The sequence below is a fragment of the Peromyscus eremicus genome, chromosome 3, assembly GCF_949786415.1.
Source record: "Peromyscus eremicus chromosome 3, PerEre_H2_v1, whole genome shotgun sequence".
NCBI lineage: Eukaryota > Metazoa > Chordata > Mammalia > Rodentia > Cricetidae > Peromyscus > Peromyscus eremicus.
In genome coordinates this window covers 43,826,630-43,848,965 of record NC_081418.1, presented here as the reverse complement: position 1 = coordinate 43,848,965, position 22,336 = coordinate 43,826,630, and the positions used below count along the sequence as shown (strand labels likewise).

Below are 22,336 nucleotides of genomic sequence, written 5' to 3'. Positions count from 1 at the left end.
AGCTGGTGCATGTAAAGCACATGGCATGGTACCTGGCTCGTGGCAGGTGGTGAATTAGCTATCTGTCCATTTGTGCTCATGTTCTGGGAGTAGGAGCAGTCTGTCCAGCCTCCCATTTGAACAGACAAGCATGAGGAGTGGCCAACCGAAGTTTGTGAGGGAAGACTACTCAGGACAAAAGGTGGCTAGCAACACTAAGCTTTCAAACCTGTAACTCCATCATATAGGCTCCTAATGTATCTCTGGGACAGGTGGAACCAAGGAGACAATTTTAAAATATCCTGTATTTGAAATATGTCCATCCAAGTCTTTTCTGGTCCTTGCTTTAAATCAACCATGTGAACTTTGCTTTTCATTTCTTCAGATTCTGTATCATCTACAGTTAGAGATTTTTTCCCTGTGTCACCACCCATGTACCTGTGCAGTTCAGAGGCCAAGGTCCCTGATTTTTATTTTATTTTATTTTATTTTTTGCTTTGGACAAGAAGGTCTAAAACCTGCATAGAGGTCATCGCTCAGCCCTTTGAATGTGTATAATAGGGGACCCAATGGGACTGGTTTTGCCGGCAGTGTTTAGTAACGCGGTCGTGGTGTGGGATTCATGCACACACAGCGCCTGTCTAATTAATTACTGTTTACAGTCTTGCTGTTCCTTTTGCATTCTCTTTCTCCTGGCTGGAATCAAGAAATCAAAACAAAGAGGCTTCATTGTGCTATTCTGGGGCAACTTAAACAGGCTAAACATGGATGCGGGGTCCAGGCCCACTTTCTAAGTCTCAAAATGAAGAGGCACACCCCAGAGTAGTAGATAGAGCTCACGCGGAGAGGGAAATAGGGCACAGTTGCCTACCAGGGCCTGTGTAGGGCAGCTCCAGAACCATCCTACCCCTGGATCTTTCAGATAGAGTGTCCTTTTTCATCACTGTAAAATAGAGAAGCCCTACAGCATGAAGGTGAATAGAGATGCGATGGATATTTTTGTCCATTCATTTATTCATTCACTCACTCACTCAGCAAACATCTGAGCAGCTACTCTGTGCATGGTTCAAGGGTTTGAGAAATATACCTTGAGATGGGTTTCTGCATCCCAGCAAGGGGCACACAATAGCTGTAATAACTGAGTGCACTGTAGAGTAAGTCAGAGGGTAACAGGTGCTATGAGAGAAGAAAGAAGAGGGCCAGAGAAAGCAGATGGGGAGTGGAAGCAAGACGCCAGTGGTGGCTTTAAAAGCAAAAGCCTTGGAGAATTCAGGGTGCTACTGAGTGAGAGTTTCTCAACAGATGTCTTTGGTTTGTAGTTTGATGCATACTGTCGGGAAGTGGGTACACAAGGGATGAGGGAAGCCTGCTAGGAAGCAGGTATACTTCCAAATGCCCAGAATCGGATGAGAATGTGAGGCCTCAATCCACCACTATACAAAGTTGACGTCTCCTCCCCAGGGACAGAGAAGGAGTGGGGGGGATTGCCTTCCCAAAGTGTCTAACACCACAGCCAGCCAAAGTACTCAGGCCGCATCCCAGATCTGCCTCTGTCTTTGTGCCAACCTATTGCATCCTTCCTGGTTCCTTCTCCTCCTTACCAGAGTTGAAAATGCTGCCCTGAATCACTTTCCATAGAATTTGACCAGGGAAGTTCCAAAGGCTGTGTTTAAACTGAGACTTGCTTCTTCTGCGGAGACAAAGCCTGTGTATATATGTAGGTGTTCATGTATGTGTGCATATGGAGGTGTAGAGGTGTATATGTGCATGTGTGGTGTATATATATGTGTGTGTGTGTGTGTGTGTGTGTGTGTGTGTGTGTGTGTGTGTGTGTGTGATGATTCTAACCATAGCATCTCATACTAGAGTTGGCTTCTCTCAATGATGCATTTAATGAATGAGTACCTATTATGTTGCTGACTCCGGCATTCTGTAGTATAGTTTTTTTGTTTGTTTGTTTCCTTCGTCTGCTTCTGTAGCCTGTGTGGCAGGATGCTCAGATAGAGACCAGGGCTATATCAACTAGAGCCGGTGGTGATCAACCAAATAAAATACTCACCTAGGATCCAATGGCTCCTGGTGTGTCTTTCTGAGAGAATCGGAGTCCTGTGGTGCTCCCGATTACTCATCCCTTACCAAGGGCCCTAATCACTATTGCCTCAAGGATAAGGCCAAGAAGCTAAGACAGCCAAAATCACACACAGACTTCTGAGAGGAAAAGCCAAAGCCTAGGTCCTTCCCCTTCCTCCTTAGGTACTTTGCCTATCCCTGCCTGCCCCAGCAAAGCCTAATTTACAAACTAACTGCTGTGCATTTTACCAGGTAGAGCCTTCTTCAGATTCTGGGCACTTGGGAGGCCAGACCATAGGTCTAGCCTGACTTGAAAATGGGGTATGCCATTTTCACTACCATCCTGAGAAGTATAGCCTGACCAGACCTCCAGTCTGTGCTCACAGCTAGCTTGCTCTGTGCCTCTGTATTTGAGACTGAGGCTCCACATAGAGACTGCAGAATGGGATGGGGCATACCTCTAATTTCAGCCTGCACCCCTCCCCTTCATCACCAGTTCTGCCTCCATTTCCCCGCCTTCCAGAAAAACGACCCTGATTCTTACCTTTTTGTACCTGGACACAGCCTAGCAGCCTGGCAGGTGTAGCTGTTCATGGGGAAGCTAGAAGAGACTATGCAGGGAGGGAGGAAGAAGGGGGGGGAATGCAGGGGTGGCCCAAGTCTTCAGAGATGAATGGCACTGTTTGCTCATTAGGGAGATTATTTCAAGCAAGACGGCAGCCAGAACGCTCTAGTGCAAGCATCTGCCTGCTACTGGGAGACGATATTTATTGTTCAATCCTTCAATGGATGTAAATAAACAGCCCGGCCCAGATAATGTTCCAATAAACAAACAAGCAGCTGCCAGGAGCTCCCTGGATGGCTGACCTTTGTGGAGGCCACCCTGCTGATGTTTCAATAGCAGTCTGCCTGGCAGCTCAGAGACTCGCTGTGCCAGGGATGGAGATAGGTGCCTTGCCGACTGGTGGATAGGCAGGGGGCCAGAGGCTGAAGGACGGAGGCTGGCTGCCTAGAAAGATCCAGGGCTGGAGTCTGACTGGCTGGAGAAGGTGGGTAGGGTAGCCTGGGTACCCAGAGTAACATGTGTATGTGAGAACCTGCTAAGCCCCATGGAGGGCGTGGTACAGTGCATGCTCCATGCTGTATCAGAGCCTCCTGCACGGGCCACAAAGGGGTGATGTTCAACGGTTAGGTCCTAGTGTGGCCTCTCCAGTTGTCAGTACTGAAGTGCATCTGTGTACTTGGTCGTTAGCCCATTACCATCTAATTGTCTGGCTGCCACCTTCTCCCCAACAGATGTAGCTGATATAGCTGGAAGCCTCCAGAAACCTGCTCCCACAGCAACTGTTTGACTGGTTGGTCCCGTGCCACAAGCAGATGTTATATATATATATTTAGACAATCATCCAGGGTATTGGGAGTCCTGCTGTGCAGGAGGCATGCCCAGAGTGTGGGGAGAAGAGGCAGGAATACACATAATAGAGCCTAGCAAGTGCCGGGCTGGATTAGAACCAGGGCCATGCTTCTGAGCATCTTGACCTCCTGGACGTGAAGGAGGCCACACCAAGGGTTGATGCTTACAGCCCCTGAGCATCAAAAACATGAGGACTATGAAACACACTGTGATGTGCTACAGATGGAAGTTCCCTGGGAGATTCTAGTACATTGTGGTACCCCCCAAGAGGACAGTCACCAAGCTAAATTCTTAGTAAGTGTAAAATAAGAGAGTAGAGATGAGAATCGTCTAGAATGACATCATCCAATATGGTAGCCATTACCCACATAGTGAGCACACAAAATGTAAATGTCCCAAATAAGATGTATAAGATATGTAAAATTTCAATCAAATTTCAATGACTTAGGATCAGAAGAAGTATGAAAAATATCTCATTGATAATTTTTCACTTAAATATATGTTAATGTAGTCAAATTTGGAACATCCTGAGTTAGATAAAATGGTACAATCATTAAGTTTATTAACTTTTTTAAAATATGTGACCACTACTAGAAATTTTTAGTGTCATAAATGGCCTACATTAGTAGTTTACGTATTTCTGTTGTTTAATGTTGGTCCAGAACATTCCAGGGCTCAGATGGGTCCTGGAAGAGCACCTTTCTCTGCCATGGGAAACAGACAGGAATCACTTTAGATCCGCCCCATTCATTCCATCCTCACGACAGTGTTGAAGAAAAATGCCTACACGGATCCCCCTCCGATACCCTTTCCAGATAGGTAGTTTTACCTTCCTGCCATGCTCTTGTAATTTTATGAATCCATTATCAATTTTGCTCCTTTGGTTCAGTCTTTTTAATGACCTGAGAGATTTAGCAACCCATGGAGTCTTTGAGGTTACCTGCTATGTGATTTTAGCCAAAGTCTCATGGTCAGATGTGCTGTGTTGAAAGCCCTTTGCCATGTGACCTGTGAGCTATGCATACTTACTATCACTTGGGGCTGTGCTTCCCATCCCTGGTTATACCCCAACAATTGTTCAGACTCACCATAAAGAACCAGTAGCAGCGTTTGAACACCTCTGTGCTCACGAACTTCATTGGTATAAAGACTGAACCATTCAGGAGCCAGCCTCCTGGAAGGTCAAGTTGGGACCACTTTTCCTCTGCAGACGCTAGCTCAGTCTAGAAAGTCATTCCGCAAATGTGGGACACAGAATGAATGAGCACATCACAACAAGAGGGAACTCACAGAGTGGGGTATCATTTCCTCTTTGGTGTTTGCCTCAGAGATTAATATCCTCCAACATCCAACTTTGTATTTATGACCCTCACACAATTGGTCTCCCTGCATGGTATACTTCTAAACACAACAGACTTCTTTGTTGATCCTTTCCATCATCTGTATTGTATAAAGTAACAAACCTTGTTTGTTTATGCTGATACTTCAAAAGTTTTGGGGTGGCCTTTATACTAGGACTGAACCACAGCCACTGGCCAACAGTCTCCTGCCTCAACATTCACTTCCTTGTCATGATTTGAGCCTTTGTTCCTGAGCTGCTCATGAGCTCCAAACATTTGAAATGTGTTTCTGCCTTCTAAAGAGTGGACTGAACGAGATAGCCCATGTTTGTGTTCAGGTAGACTTGGTCAGGAAGATGGCCCTGTGATATCCCAGTGAAATGCTGCCTAAGATTTTGTTGAGTGCCCTGGGGTACTGAAAGTAGAAAATGTCATACTGGGCCCCCCTTTCTTGATTATAATGCCTCTTACCTTGATCATGTCTAGCAACTTAGAGTCCATTGTTGAATTGGTAGAGTGTGGTTTTCATTTGCTCAATAATAAATTATAGAATACCAACCACATCCTACAGTCTATGAGGAACGCAACAGAGGTGACTTCTGCCCTTGAGTCTCACACCTGCAGGGCTGTCTCCCCCATAATAGCTCCTCCCTCACTGTGAGCCCACAGAAAACAGCTTCTTTCTATAGTTCTGTCCCCATTGTTGAGTTTTTTTGTTAGTCCCCAAAGTTTCGAATCATCCTTGAAGTTTCCAGCTCCCTACTCTGGACCATATATATATATATGACTAGTGGCAGGACTAGCGCGTAGGGAGTTCTTGGTTCTGTTTCTCCATGCAGAAATATGTCTTTTTCTGTCTCTAACTCAGTTCTATTTCTTTGGTCAAACTGCCTGAGATCCCATGGAGACTCATTATTTTAAAATACCTATTCATGTGGAGCCTTGTCAAAGGCTTTTGGAAAAACTAAGTAGCTAAGAGGCAAATACTGATCCAGAAGTTGGGAGAGGCCTGGGTTCTAGTCTAGCCTGACATTGTTTTCCACTGAACTTTGGGCAAGCTTCAGATCAATCCCCATTTCAGTTGCTTCATCAATAAAATGAGAATGATTATGCTGACAGTCAACATCATAAAAATTTTACAACCCTCAGACAAGAGAGTCTTACTTAAGAATACTTTGCAAGGTCTAAAACAAAAACATAAGGGCTCATTATTTTGAAATTTCTTTATTCATATGCAAGCTTCTCCCCAAAAGAGCTGCGGTAGATAAAGACATGATTCTTTCATCACTGCCAGAGTAACATTTGCACAACACAGACCCCTAGACAGAATGCAAATTGATTGATATTGGCAATAGGACTTAGTTAAGGGTTAGGGTTTGAGGTCCAGTGTAAGGGTTCAGTATAGTGTGTAAACTTATAGAAGCCTGGACAATGAAGTTAATCAGGTCTAGGTGTGACTCCATGTCCATGTTCCCTAGATATGTAACCTTGGCCATGTTATTTATCCTCCATGCATCATCTGCAAACATGGGCAGTAGTATAAATGTCAGACATTGTCTATTCCATGAAAAGTAATTCCTATTTGTCTAGGTAGAGTATAGAGAATTGAAAGCTCGTCCATTTTGCCTAAATTTTAGGACTATTCACCAAATAACCCATTTTACAATAAACTTTTGCTCATGTCTTGTGTTCAGTTCTCTCAGGAAATAGATACATGAGTTCTCTTCTTTCTGTAGTATATTAAACTGTAATTTGGATTGCAGTAGGGGAGAGGAGAAGGAGGAGAGAGACCTTCCCAGTTACTCTTTTGCTCTAGCAGAATATGGAGGGTAGGGAACATAAAAGGCCAGGCCTGTGAAAGTTTGTCCCATTGGTGTCTATAGCATCCTTGCTTATTTCACATGATGTCTGTTACATCTAGCATATCACCCTATGCTGTGGGATGGTCTGTATGTCAAGTGTGTTGCTGATTGGTCAGTAAATAAATCACTGATTGGCCATTGGCTAGGCAGGAAGTATAGGCGGGACAAGGAAAAGAATTCTGGGAAGTGGAAGGCGGAGGGAGAGACACTGCGAGCCGCCATCAGGACAAGGAAGATGTAAGGTACCAGTAAGCCATGAGCCATGTGGCAAAGTAAAGATTAATAGAAATGGGCTAAATATAAGAGTAAGAGCTAGACAATAACAGGCCTGAGCTAATGGCCAAGCAGTTTAAATAATGTAAGAGTCTGTGTGTTTATTTTATAAGTGGGCTCTGGGACTGGCGGGACTTGGTGGCGGGAGCTGGAGAGAAATTCTCCAGCTACAAATGGCGTCCAACGTGGTGGCAAGAGTTTCCACCTAAAAACTTAGAAAAAAGATTCTAAAACGGACCTAAAAACAGCTTCCTAATTGTCTCTCTCAAATAAGCGGCAGCTGCCGGTTTGAGCTACTGGCGGGTTCCTAGCGTGCGCTCTCGACCTGCAGTATGGTGGGAATGAGGCCTCTGCAAGTAGCACATTAAACTGTGTGATGGATTTAGCCTTTGCTAGTACAAAACAAAAAAAAGAGGTTTCTGGGCTACACGCTACTTTGGTAAAAGTGTAGACCCACTATTTCTGAGAGTTACGGCTCCCAGAGCTGGCGGAAAGCAGACCACCGCCATGTTGGGAAGCTGAAGTGGGCGGAGCCAGCAGCCACTGCGCCGTTTCAGGCTTAGAAGGCTGCAGTTTAAAAGGAATAGGCTCAAGCTAATATAAAAAAAATAAGCCACGTAAAGATGACTACCACACAGAGAATCTGGATTATGTTCTCTTTGATATTCATAACTGCAGAAAAACATTTGATTGTAAAAGCTGTTGAGTTATGCCAAAATGTATATTTTAAAGGTACCTTGACTTCAAAATTTGGATATAAGGATATGTTGCTTTGGAAAAGAGTCTCTGCTCTTGTTTCCACAGAAAGCCAGAGACTATGGATTTGTTCCAGATTAAGATACATCAGGTTTGACCAGCCAAGACCCCCTGAAAGGTCTCCAATGACACCATGGCCCAGATGATTCAACATCCAGAATGGTTTCAAGTCAACTGGCTCAGATGATACAGCCTCACGGACTACTCCATGATCCTAAAATTTTCTTTCTGTCTCCAGAAGATACAGCGCCCCCCTCCAGCAGGAAGTAGTAAGAGAAGCTACGCCCACATTCCCAAATATACCAAGCTGGCTTTAGAGATGGAATTGGCTCACTCCCCCTCTAAACCCAGACATATTGCTCAAAAAAAAAAAAAAATGGTTAAGAGATTCTTATGTCCCAAATCAGAAGAGCCCTCTGGTGTGGGACAGACAAAAACCAATATTTTTATTTAAAGCAGGTTGATTATAAATACAATCTCTTTCTAAAGAAAAAACGGGGATAGTTTAGATATGATAGGATGAAAGGGTAGATTAATGAACCTACTTTTAAAGAGTAACAACTTGTTTAAAATGTTTTACATCGCTATAGATTTTAGTTTATTGATACAAGTTTAAACTTAATTTTGTTATACTGTATATATATTTCTATTCTTGTTTGAAGTATTATGTTTATGTAACTCATTTAAAATTGTAATGGATAATTAAAAAATAGATTAATAGTTAGTCATCTATGATAATATTTGTAGCCATGTTAGTTAAGTCTTCTAGGTATACATAGATATATTTCAGATAGATAGGTAGTCTTCAAACACTTCAAAGACCTACAGAATATGGCATTTAAAATGTTTTAAAAATTTAGACTTTCTGGACAGTGAGACATGTCTGCTCCTGACAGCACCGATTTACTTCAGAGAGGAGGATGGGCATCGAAGACACTCCATACGGAGTTTATCTTCACCTTGACAAAAATAGCCATTTGGGCAAGAAACTGTTCTTGCCTGGACTGCCTGATCAACTGGACATGCAGGACCCATACAAAGGTGACCACTGAACTTTGCTTGACAAAATGGTCCTTCAGGTTCCTGCTTTGCAGAGAAAACTGCCAGACATTCTACAGGACACAGAGAAAAGTGAATAAGAGACTCTAGGCCTGTGGGCTGAAGACAGATGCCCCAACTTTACAAGAGAACTTTGAATGACTGTCCAGGCTGCCAGCTGTCTCTGTCTACCCTACAAGACTCCTAAAAGTTGCTTATATCCTTCTCCATTTCTCAGGTAGTAGTATATCCTTCTGAGGTCTTTGATGTGGTTAAAGACTAGATACTTAGAATTTTCCTTAGTTATAATAAAAGATAAGTTAGATATAAAACCTTAAACTTACAAATATAAGATAGATAGGATCTCTTCTTTAATATTGTAACTGTAATTCTTGCTTGATAATTGTTTTGTTATATGTAATTTTACTATGTTAAAGTTAAAACCTTCCTTTTTAAGAAAAGAAAAGGGGAAGTGCTGTGGGATGGTCTGTATGTCAAGTGTGTTGCTGATTGGTCAGTAAATAAATCACTGATTGGCCATTGGCTAGGCAGGAAGTATAGGCGGGACAAGGAAAAGAATTCTGGGAAGTGGAAGGCGGAGGGAGAGACACTGCGAGCCGCCATCAGGACAAGGAAGATGTAAGGTACCAGTAAGCCATGAGCCATGTGGCAAAGTAAAGATTAATAGAAATGGGCTAAATATAAGAGTAAGAGCTAGACAATAACAGGCCTGAGCTAATGGCCAAGCAGTTTAAATAATGTAAGAGTCTGTGTGTTTATTTTATAAGTGGGCTCTGGGACTGGCGGGACTTGGTGGCGGGAGCTGGAGAGAAATTCTCCAGCTACAACCCTATCCCAAGGATGAGGGAAGTTAGAGGCAGGTGATGAGGAACACTCCTGAGGCACTGAATCTAACTTCTAATGGGTATCAGACTGAGGGCATGGGATGGTCCCTATGGGAGACCGTGTCTGTCAGGGGCCCAAAAGAGGTACTCAGCCAGGGTGCTCAGCATCACTCTCTGTTCCCACTCCAGGGCTCTTCCCAGCTGGGGATGAAGCCTGGTTAGGCCACTGGCCACAACCATCACTTCACTGCCAGACTGGTTTTGCATAGATTTCTGTTTCATTTTTGTTGAGAAAGTGCCTGGCCAATGTGCACACTGATGTCTCAGCAGTGGGTGCAGAAATGGCGGGGAGCGGGGGGGTGGGGGGGAGGGAGGAGTGTGCCTCTCAGACATTCTACCTCAGAGCTGAGCATCTCTCTTCAGGCTGGTTTTCCTGTTGTTGTTTTTCTGGTGAGCATAATGGAAATCAGCAAATCAGAGGAGTCTCAATCTCATTTATTTGTTCATTTGAAAATAAATAGTGGTCAAGCAATCAAACACAAAACCATAAAATCAACTAGTATCTGAGTTCAGTGAATGTGGTAGAAACAAAGCATTCTGGTGACCCAACGCATCAGCTGCCACCAGTTGTGGTATCCCTGTCTATCATTTAGTTCCTCTGAATAACTTTTGTTTTCCTTGATCTCATAAGAGGGTGAAAATTACAAGGCAAAAAATTAAAATGACTACATAATGGTAGCACTTGGAACGCAATGTGTTGTTTAGTTTTGTTACTGGAATCACTAAAATCCCCCCAGAGATGCCTTGCAGAGCATTGTATTAGCAGCATATCTTCAAGTCCTTGGATCCACTAACTAACACTTAGCCACATTTTCAGTAGTCCTTGTCCCAACTTACATAGATGGTGCTATTCTCATGGGGCAGTGTGGATCAGTGTGCTTACATTTCAGTTGACTCTAGAAACTTGGGCCAGAGGCCAGATGAGCACTGTGTTCGGTTGGCAAGCCAAAGTCTTTTCTAGGTCTGTTCTCAGTGGTGGAGTGTGTGTAGAGGGGGACATCTCTTCTGGTGGTTTCCACATTGTCTAAACATTTCTAGGAAGGACTTGGAGATGGCCCAGGGATCATGTAATCATCTAAATATTCTTGAAAGACTGAGGATGGCTCATGCCTGAGGCACACTTTCCTTCCCTGAGACCATGAACAGAACCTCACAATGAGCTGTTACAGGACCCAACATCTACTTTTAAAACCTGAAGTGTAAGCTACTGGTTTCTATGGACCAAAGGAGATCAGAGATGTGGAGCTTCTGGGATTGACTCTCCAAGTCTCTTCCAAAGCAGAGCAGTGATATCTGGGTAGAAGTTTCAGTGACTAGACCCTCATCCATATATCAAAAATACTTCTGCTAACAAACGTTAGCCTTTCTTTTTGTCTTTCTTATGTGGGATTGTCCCCTGACCTGAAGCTGCCTCAATACCCAACCCAGACCCTTCATTTGGATACCAGCCTTGTACTCTTCTCTAAAGACTAGCCTTGCCTCAGTGAACTGATCCTAGGGCATAGAAAACCAGAGACAAAACCAGATTTTTTTTAAAGCTCAGGATGGTCTGTTCCCTCCTTCTTTCATGAGCTTCCATTAGTAGGCCACAGTGGACTTATATCACTTATGTCTTTGGTTTTGGACTCTAAGTTCTGCAAAGACAGAGCTCCTTGCCTCTCCCTTGACTGTTGGGAGTGTCCCTAGGCTGAAGTTGGGCTGTGAACAATACAAACTCTAAAGCCATTGTAGTGGTTTGAATGAGATGTCCCCCCAGAGTCTTGGGCATTTAAAAACTTGCTCTTCATTTGGTGGTGTTATTTGGGGGATGCTTAGGAAGTATGCCTCTGTTGGAGGAAGTACACCATGGGAAGTGGACTTTGAGAGTAAAATACTTCACCTACTGCTGGCTTGTCCTCCCTGCTTCATGCTTGTGGTCAAGATGTGAGCCCTCGGCTTCCTACTCCTGCTGCCATATCTGCCCCTTACTGTCTTTGCTTCCCTGTCATCACAGACTCATCTCTCTCTGGAACCATAAGCCCAGATCAACGGATCCTTGTATAAGCTGCCTTGGTCATGGTGTTTTATCACAGCAATAGGAAAGTAACTAGTACATTCACCTCACATTTCCTCTTCTTTTTCTCTGCAGATCCGGGTGGATGGGCCCAAGGGCAATGCCCTCCAGTATGAGACTGTGCAGGTGGTGGACCCAGGCCCAGTTCTCCGGGACATGGCCTTTTCCAAGGACCACGAGCAACTCTACATCATGTCAGAAAGGCAGGTAAGGCTGTTGAGCTCTGCTCGACACTTGTCTTGCAACTAAATACTAGTCTGTGGCTCTGTAGAAACCTACAGGAGGCCAGCTGCAGAGAGGTGATTTGATTTATTTGGCTCAGTGTGTTGCCTTTTAGTTATGCTGCCTGGGGACTAGGGCTGGGTCTGTTGTAACAGGAATGGAACATTTGAAATATGAAAATATCCAGGGTCTAGGACAAATCCACTAGCTTCAAAACCATGTGGCAGATAGGCTCAAAACCAACTTTTACTACCTTGAAGTGTAGAATCCCAAGTTCTTGGTCAGATTTCCCTACAGAAAGGATAAACACATATCAAAGTCACCTTCCTGGTCCCGAGAGGTTTGTGTGATTGCAGAGATTGATTGCCGTAAGAAGCCTAGGAAAGTGAGCATCACAGAAGAGCCAGGTGGATGAAGGTTTGGAAAACAGTCAGTGCAGTGAAATGAGATGATACATGGTGTGCTCTGAGCATTCCCATGTACCCCCAACTTTGTGGAACATCTAGAAGATTCCATGAAAGCCAGTCTGTGAACAGATAGGGCACAGGGATGATGTTGGCTGAAACTAAGTAGGACTTATCAATGTTAGATTTCGTTCCAGAGCTTAGCCAAGTACTAAGTAAGTTGTTCAGGGGTCCTCAGTGCAGACCAGAGATAATTTCATATAATTAAAGGTGTTCCCTATAGTCCTTTAACTTACTGCCTAGAGTTTTATATGCCACAATATATCCCAGAACCCCAAATGTGGATAGGCATTGCTGTACCTCTGCCCCATTATTTGTAGGGGGTCATATTGGAAGCTGTCCATCTAGCTCATGAATATGGATGCCTTAGCACTGGGTGACAGAGGCCATGGCCATGAGGGACAGCTCTTTCTCTTATTCATCTTCATTAGTGTGTCTGAACTCTCTGGAGGACCTTGCTGACAGAGTCTAGATTGTTCTGCCTGTCCCAACTCCACAGAGTGAGGGAGATGAATTCCACATTATGCCACCCACAGTACTTGTGCTTTATGTCCTAGAAGCCCACAGTAGCCCCACCCTCCTTAGGAGCTTGATGACATCTTCTCTCAGTGTGGGTCTCTGGATCTGCCAGCTTCAGCAACATAGGGATTCATTGTGGTGCCCTTTGGAAGCCACCATGGCTCAGGGATGGTGAAATATTTTGCTGTAGGGTTGGATACAACTGGGATGGAATGAGCAGCTGGTAGTGAATCTATCCCCATCTGTATTTTTTTTTCTTTTCTTAGTGTGATTCCCTGCTCCTCACTCTGCCTAATTCTATGGCCATAGGAGATGGGGGCAGGGGATAGCATTCTTTGATGGAATTGACTTCTTTAAGGAAGGCCCAAGACCTGGTATGACATTGAACATTTCTTTTTGTTTTTGTTTTTTTTGAGACAGGGTTTCTCTGTGTAGTTTTTCACCTTTCCTGGAACTCACTCGGTAGCCCAGGCTGGCCTCAAACTCACAGAGATCTGCCTGCCTCTGCCTCCCGAGTGCTGGGATTAAAGGTGTGCGCCACCACTGCCCAGCATCATTGAACTTTTCTATATGCCTTGCCTGATCTGAAATCCAGAATTTCTAAACCTGTGACTTAAAACATGGAAGAACTTTGAAAGATGTGAAAGCTAAACTACTAGTGTAAAACGATCCGTCCTCTCTGGTAACACTGAGTGTGAGCATTCCCCTGCCTTTGAAGGACCCCACTGAAGACTTACTTGTCTCTTTGTTCTCATCCAGCTCTTTCTCCTCTAGTGTGCTCCCTACCCACTCAGGCGTGGTGATGAGACAGGCTGGGAACTTGATTATGGCATATTGGACAGGAAAGAAAGGCAGGGGTGAAAAGGTCAGATGTTCATCCATTTTGGAGTTGTTCTTCACAGAGACCCAAAATCAAAACCAGAGGTCCTGTTGCCTGGGTCAGCACTGGTGCCCAGTGGGTTGGCAGACTCAGTGTGTAGCACGGTGGTTAAGCGCACAGGCCCCACAACATCTGAGTGTCTTAGTTGTTTAACATTGCTGTGAGCAAATGTCTGACAGGAGCAGCTTAAAGGCGATTTTATGAACTTGCAGTGCAAGGGATATAGTCCATCATGGCAGAGAAAACCGGAGAGGGTCAGTTCATGGCGATTGGAGCTTACAGTGGCTTGCTCAGATTGGGGTAGCAAACAAAAAGCGCAGAACTCAGACTAGATGTGGAATCAGGCTGTAACCCTTGAAGACCTGCTTCCAGTCATCTTTGTCCACTAGCTTGGCCCCATGTCCCAAAGAGCACATAACCTCTCAAACCAGTGCCACCATCTGAGGACCAAGTGTTCAAACACATGAGCCTGTGGGGACATTTCACACTCAAACTGTAACACTGAACGTCAACTCTGACTCTTCTATTTGCTAAACGTAGTGTCATATAAGTTCTGGAGCTCATAAAGGATCAGTATCCTCTATGTTCATCTAACAGCCAGTGCTCCAACTATAAGTGACATGACACATATAATAAGCTTAGCCATGAGGTCAATCTCTGGATTTCAAGCTAGACATGTTCTGTTTTGTTTTGTTTTTCCAGACAAGGGTTTCTCTGTATACCTTTGGAGCCTGTCCTAGAACCCACTCTGTAGACCAGGCTGGCCTTGAACTCACAGAGATCTTCCTGCCTCTGCCTCCCAAGTGCTGGGATTAAAGGTATGCGCCACCACCGCCCAGCTTGTCAGACCTGTTCTTAACTGACTGGGTGATGGTAGACACACCATTTGAGTTCATTGTTCTGATTTACTTTATCTGATACTGTGATAAAACACTGACTGAAAACAGCTTTGAGGAGGAGAGGATTCATTTCCACTATTGTTGGAATGGTGGAGTCCATCGCTGATGGAAGCCAAGGCAGGAACTCAAGGCATGATGTGAGGTAGAAACCACAGAGCTATGCTGCTCACTTGTTTGCTTTCTATGTTTACTCAGCTTGCTTTCTTAGATATTTCAGGACCACCTGACTAGGGGTGGCACTGCCCACAGTGGGGTAGAGCCTCATACATCAATCATTAACCAAAAAGTTCCTCACGAAAATGACCATGGGCCAATCTAATGGAGACAGTTTCTCAATTGGGTTCTCTCTTCCCAGGTGACTCTAGTGTGTGTCAAGTTGACAAATCACTGGCACATTCCCTGTCTTAGCTTTATCATCTGTAACCTAAGGGTAACAGTGATGAACTGTTTCATTTGATCACTTGAAGAACCCATGAGTAACATGTGCTAGTCTTCAGATTTACTATTTTTTTCTTCATGTGAGTAAAGATCTAAATATTCCTGAAGGAAGTGAGTTAATAACATGAAATACCAAGGAGTTAGTCCTGGGATTCATGGTCTTTTTCTAGAAAGTCTCAACTACTGTGTAATTAAGGGTTCATGGACCATATGGGCTCTGTTGCATCATCCAACTCTGCTGTCTTGACATAAAGCTGTCATTGAGAGCATACAAACAAACAGGTGTGGCTGTGCACAGTGCCACTTCATTCATAAAGTGAGTAGCAGGCAATAGTTTTACAAAACTTGAGTCAGTTCTTAAGCAGAAATGTATTGAAGGATTCCCCTAGCATTGATACCTTGGTAGAGCATTTGTGTAAAAAGGCTCAGAGAAATTTAGGAAGCAAAGCCTTCATCTATGACCTTCAAGGCTTAGAAAAACCAGGCTGTCTTTGGACTACTGCTTCTAAGGTCCCTCAACATCCTGGATTTCCTGTTACCTCTGTGGTTGCTGCTTCTTGATTTCTACCTGGGCCTTCCTCCTCTTTCCTTTATCCTCTTAATGTTATACTATTATTTAATGATGCTATTCAGTCTCCTGGCTTCACATCTTATCTGGTGCTCTCCACCCAGTCCTTCTAACATAGCTAATTGCTTTTTGGGCATCTTCATGTATGTGCATTTCATACACTTTCAACTTAACATGCCTGAGGCCACATTCTTCATCTTCCTCCCTAGCATTCCTCATCTGTAGTAATCCCTGTCTTAGTTAATAGCAACCAAGTCATCCAAACTAAAAACCTTATAGCCATCTTTGGCTTCTTTTTAAATCCATGACTCTACATCCAACATATCAGAAAATCTATTGATTCTACAAAATATTTCCAAAATGTGACAATTTCCCATATCATTACTATCACCCTGGATCAAGCCTGGTATTTTCGATAGGCCCTTGTCTCTTTTCTCTGTAACCACCAGTATTTTCCCAGACTTTTCTCAAGGCACATAATCCTATCTCATTAAGTTTAAGTTAGAACATGCCATCACGTTCTAGATCAGCAAATCCTTCAGCACTGACGAGAACCAGAAGGCCTGTGTATTCCTTTTATTCATTTGTCTGGGGATTGGTTTTTTGAGTCAGGTTGTTGTGTCCCATCTGGGGCTTGCTATGTAGCTAAGGATGACCCTGAATGTCTAATCCCCCTGCCTTTATTTCCCTGATACTGAGATTGTAGGCATGCTACTGTTCTAGTTCCATTCCTGTTGCTGTGATAAAGTACTCAGACAAAAGTCACTTAGGGAAAAGGGGGTTTATTTGATTTACAATTTCAGGTTCTAGTCCATTATGTGGGGAGGTCACAGTGGCAGGGGCTTTAAGTTGCTAGTCATATTACATATGCAGTCAAGACCAGAGATAGATAAATAAACACATGCTTGCTTAATTGCTTGCCCAAATCTTAATTTCTACATACTTATATAGCTTAGGACCTTCAGAGTAAGGAATAGTTCTGCCCACAGTGGGCTAGGTCTACCCACATCAATTAAGGCAGTCAAGATAATCCCCCACAGACATGCTTGTAGAACAACACAGTGAAGACATACCCTCAATGAGAATCTTTCCCCAGGTTATCCTAGATTTTGTTAAGTTGGCAATTAAAGCTAACCATCACAGCCACCATGCCCTATGTATGTTCCATGTTCCAGAACTAACTGACCTCATCAACCCCTATCTCACTCTGCTCTCTATACCAACTCTGCAAAATCAGGGCAGTGCAAGTGTTCCAGACAAAGATATGCCCCCAGGTGACAGTCCTCTGCTCTGTCAGGCATTCTCTTGCCTTGAGATCTTTGCTCTGATGATTCTCATGCCTAAAGTTGTCTCCAGACAGCTGCAAGGCTGACTCTCTTCCAAGTCTTTGCTTCCAGGAGGTTCTCCTGAGCTCCCCAGAGAAACTCCAACCTGCTGTCCACCAGATCCAGCAACTACCAACTCCTACATCCCTCTATTTCTATCCATGCCTGTTCCCATGCCTGTTAAGCGTGTTATTGACTTGCATGTCTTTCTCATTTAAAATGTAAGCACCACAAGAATAGGAATGTTTCTATGTTTCATCTTTTTAGTTCATGTATGACTGCAGTGCTCATGCTCATACATTCGCCAACCTCTGAGAAAGCCTGAGGAAGTTTCCCCTTGATGTATGGAAGTTCCTCATTTTGAATGTATGCAGCATGAGAATAGAAATGTTGATGTTTTATCTTTTGAGTTCATGTATGTATCATAGCCCCCTAGAACAGTATCTGACACATAAGAATACAATACATATGTGTTCAGTGGGTGAGAGAACGAACAAGCTGAGCTCTAGAAGTCTATGGCCTTGAGCTTCTTGTTCCAAGTATGTTGTTCTGGCTTGTTCCCATCACTAGACACTAAAAACTGACCATAAAACACCACAGGGTCTGCATTTCCCAACATCATGAGATGGTAGACTCACTCCTAAACCCAGTGCAATGGCAAATCTGAATTACAGCCCACTTCAGAGTGAAGGACCTGTGTCAGAGGGAGCTGATGGAGAGCCTGTGCCAGAAGGAGCTGGTAGAGGGTGCCAGCTGTGCTCCACCACATCTGCTTAGAGATACCCTTCCACTCCTCATTTGTGATTGCAGCAAGACAGTGACTTAAAGGAACTTTGGTTTTGGTGTTGTATCTAATGCAAGAGCAAGAGGAGGCCTGGTGAGTGGCAGAGAGAGGAGAGAGTCTGGAGGCTGTGAGCAAGCTGGCTGAGTTCTCCTACCACCAATGCTTTCCTGATCCTCTTGGCATAAAACCCAAGGTCTAGACTTGGGCCCTTCAGGACTCCATGCTGTGACCCTGCCCAAGATCATGTTGGGGCCCTACCCTCTGATTCCCCTGTACCAGCCTACACTGTATCCCTTACCCTGTGCAGTGCCTTCCAGGTGTAGGACCTTTGCTGTCTCTGCATTCCCTGCAGGGCATCCATGGCTATTCCTTCTTGTGCTGCTGACCATCCATCTAAAGCTGAGCCCCTTCCCAATGCCAGCATCATGACTCCTTCCTACCAATTCTCGTTCCTTCTATTGCCTACTGGCCTGAATATTCCCTGTTGACTTTTTTTTTCTTCTCTGCACCTTGGCATGGGAATCCCTAGAGGGTAGAGACCTTGTCTTTCTTGTATCTGGAACCTGAAAGAATGCTTTCCTCAAAGTAAAAGCCCCAGAAACCCTCTTAGTTCCTGTGGGGTTGATGCCAGGGACAGAGCCATGGGTCTAGCTGGCTCCTGGTAAGGCATAGCCCTCCTCTGGAGGATTGGGGCACTGAAGAAGATTCAGATGAAATACTAAGCACTGACTTGTTGGTAAGACCCAGGGAGTATTGGTTCTGTGAATTGCCAGGATGTTACTGCTGGGCTTGAGGAATTTTCTACTTGGCCATGTAGTGAGAGACCAATGCAATAGGAGATGTTCTCTCTTCTAAATGGTGCCCACCCTTGCTTTTCCCAGGATCTTTTTGTGATGCTGACCTCTGCTACTTCCATCCCACATATGATATATTGTATTCCACAGTAAGGGACAGAGATTTAGACAGCCAGGGAGAGATTCTATACCTATTTTGCCATTGTGGTACACAATGAACCTATAGATATGGAAGATCCCAGAGAGTCTTCTTGTTGCTTTTCGAAGCTCTCCTCTTATTCCAGGCAACCTCTCACCATGCGCCAGCTCTCAGTGTGAGGAAGGATGGTGGAATGATGGTGGTAAGGAAATCTCATGACAACAGAGGTAGAGAAGGAAGTGGGCGGTGACTGTACCTGTGTGGTGGTGACTGTACCTGTGTATCATATGGACCTGTGCTATTTCCCGGCTCTGTAAGTCCAGCTGAGTTACTAGCCCCCTCAGTCCCGTAGTCATTTGGCACTCAACAATGATTTTCTGAGCACCTACTGTGAGCCAGGAGTCCCTCTAGATCTTAGAGACTCTGTGTGCATCGAGGAACCAAGGTCGTCTTCTTCAGGTAGCACACTTTCTGGAAACGAAGGGATGAATGAATGGCTTATGTCAGATAACAGTGAGCACAGTGGGAAATGGAACTGCTTTGGGAGTAAAGCGCTGTCTCAGAGAGTGACAGAAATTTGCTCTTTGAAAGACAATCCCCAGGGAACTGTTCCTGAGGAAGGACCTTCTGAGCAAAAGGCAGCATAAAATGAGGTGGCAGGAAGTGACTGTCATGGGAAGAGCCATCCAGGCAGGGAGGAGCACAGTGAACTCTGAGGTTCTGTAACTGTAACTCCAGTTCCAGGAGATTCAATGCCCTCATCTGGACTCCACAGGCACCAGGCACACAAGTGTTTTACAGATATACAGGTAGACAAAATACCCATACACAAAATAAAATAAAAGATTTTTTTTTTAAAAAAGGAAAGGTCTATGCCACTTAAGGCTCAGGACACCAAAGCCTATGGTATTTCTGTCAAGGACCTCCCCATGTCACAAGGCCATCACTATTTTTTTTTGTGCCTCAGTTTCCCTAGAGATATTCTGAGTTTATCTGATATGAGCTGTCACAGTCTTGAAACTGACACTAAATGTGGTGATCTTGAACACTAATTCAGTGGAAAATGCTAGTATTGGGACAGGTTCCTTTTTGTTGTTGAAGGTGCTAGGCTTCTGAAGACGTGGTCCCTGCTCTATCAGCACTGGGACTCCAGGATCCTCTCACCTGAGGTGTGTTTGACAGTGATGCCGCCACTATCTCCGCATCATCCTTTTCATTCCTGTGGAGGACCAAGTTGTCAGTTCTGGTTTGTCTGGACGCCTGACACTGTGACAAGCTGGTTTGGACATTTGCTCCTGGCACCCAGACTGGGCCGTGTCTGATAGCTCCTGGGAGTGTGAACTTGAAATGTAGGCTGCAAAGTGAGTGACAGGAAGCTGAGTCACCTCAGGCATTCACAAAGAGAAAAGCCGTTGCAGCAATTCTCCCAGTTTCACTCAAGTGGAAGCCTTCCTATTGGTCTGTAATGGATCCCGAAGGCTCTCCTGTGTCATTGCTGAAATCTTCTCTCTTCCCTCTCCTTCCTTCTCAACCAACAAAGAATGTCTCCATTTTATAATTACAAAGCCTCAGAGAGCAAGAGGAGCAGCTTCATTCCCTCAACTTCCTACAATCCTCAGTGCTGGCATCCTGAATTTCCCATTGTGCCCTAGCCCCTGGAAGGGGAACGTTCCCCAAGGCTTCTCTGATGGAGCACTCTCCTCCAGCCTGCTTCCCACCCAGGATTAGTGAGCAGTTTTTCCAGAGCCACACAAGTAAGCAGAAGCAAGAGCCAGGCAGGAAGACAGACTGAGCTCCTACGGCAGGCTCCTCCCCAGGTCCCCTCTCATGGGGAGTGAAGTTCTTCTTAGCGAAAAGCAATGCTGTCTGTCTTTTTAGCTTCTCTGCAGGGAAGCTATGCACTCTATCTTCAGAACATACCTTGGAAGGTAAGAGGAATCCCTAGGGATGTTGAGGCAGGATGAAGTGGCGAGGGTTGGTAGATTAAGATTCACTCTCTCTTCCATGGCAAGAAGGCACCTTAATTTGGTCTCTGTTGGTCCTAGCCTGGTACAAGTTGGGACTAGAGCCCTGTTGGATACATAGAACTCCAGGAAGCACCAACTCCACCCCCCTAGAGATAGGAAGGGAAGCACCCCCCCATGCTTTCCCAGCAGATGTGTTTCTAAATGGCCGCTCATGTAGCAGAAAAGTCTCTAACATCTAAACATGATGAGTTTAGTAACTTCCTGAATAGGAAAGCCTGGCTCTTAGACTATTCAAAGAGGTAACCAGAAGGCAGAAATGTGTATTAGCTGGAGACCATGGGGGTTCATGAATAGACCATGAACTTGGCTTTTCATCCAGACCTTCACTTCTCACCAACTCTGTTGCCCAGAGCAAATTGTTCAAGCAGTTTATGCTCTGGTTTCTTGATGTTTTGGTTATGAGCCTTAGCTATTAATGGCTGAGCTACCTCTCTAGTCCATCCTAGTCATTATTATCATTACCATCAGAAGCTGTATTGGTAGGGGATAAGGCATCTGAACAAACTTCTGCCTGAGACCAAAGCCTGGTTCAATTCCAGATACCAATTACCACCTAAAAGCCCTGTTTCCTTCAAAGTTCCTTGGGAAATCCCAAGGTGTGGTCTTCCTTCATATCATTGAGCAACGCCTTCTAGGGTATAGAGGGATCAAGAGTCTTGGTCCCTGCTCTAATCAGACAAAGCTATGTCACCTCAACAGAGCTTTGTGGCGATTCCTTTGTTATTCTTCCCACTCTAGGGAAGGCATTTTAATACATTTGAGTCCAACTCCATTGAGTTCTTGAAGTTTATATAAAACTGGTAAGCTGTATTAGTTAGTGTTCACCTCTGTGACCAAAGTACCTGACAGAAAATAAGAAAGGAAAGGTACATATGACTCATGGTTTCATGTTCATTTAGTTCCGTGTCAATGAGCAGGACATCATATCAGCAGAAACATGTGGCAGAGGAGAGATACTCACTTTATGGAGGACCAGGAAACAGAAGGGGTAATAGGAAGTAGAAAGGATAATGTATCCACCCAAGGACTAACCCCCAGTGCTTATTTCCTCCAGCGAAGCCCCACCTCCTGGTTTCCAAGTTCTTCCAGAATAGTACCACCCGCTGAAGAACCAAGCATTTAGAACATGGGCTTGCGGGAAGCACTTCAGATCCAAACTATAACCACAGCCAAAAGGAGTTTCTGACTCCTCATCTTCCAGGACATTTAGATAGATGGGAAAATGGCCTGTTCTCCTTCCCTCTGTCTTGGAACAAGATGGTACTTAAAGGCAGAGCACAGGCAGACAAGGGAGGGATGTGAAAACAGAAGCGATGAGAATTCTAAATGTTTATACAATAGGCAGGTTCTGTAAAGGAATATAACGCGTATATGTGTATTTATATGAATAAGAAGCACTAAAATGGCTTGCATGATAGAGGGCAAGTCACCCAACGGCCACCTGCATCCTGGACAGGCTGAGAATGAAGTCGGGGTTCTGGGCTCTACCTCAGTAGTCCCAGTCTGGCGATGAAGGTTAGGAAATTACATAGGAAGTTGCTGGTCTTGAGCATATGTTGAAAGCCCAAGAAACTGAAGCTGAAGTCT

At 44.5% G+C, this 22,336-nt stretch overlaps 1 protein-coding gene across 1 annotated transcript in view; it reads left to right on the top strand.

Annotated features, from left to right (window-relative positions):
- Positions 1-22,336, top strand: part of Plxna4 (plexin A4) — a 450,775-nt gene that overhangs the window by 277,049 nt on the left and 151,390 nt on the right. Inside the window, exon 4 of the mRNA XM_059257015.1 lies at positions 11,766-11,897. Within this exon, the coding sequence (XP_059112998.1) occupies positions 11,766-11,897 (132 nt within the window). The remainder of the gene's footprint in view (positions 1-11,765; positions 11,898-22,336) is intronic.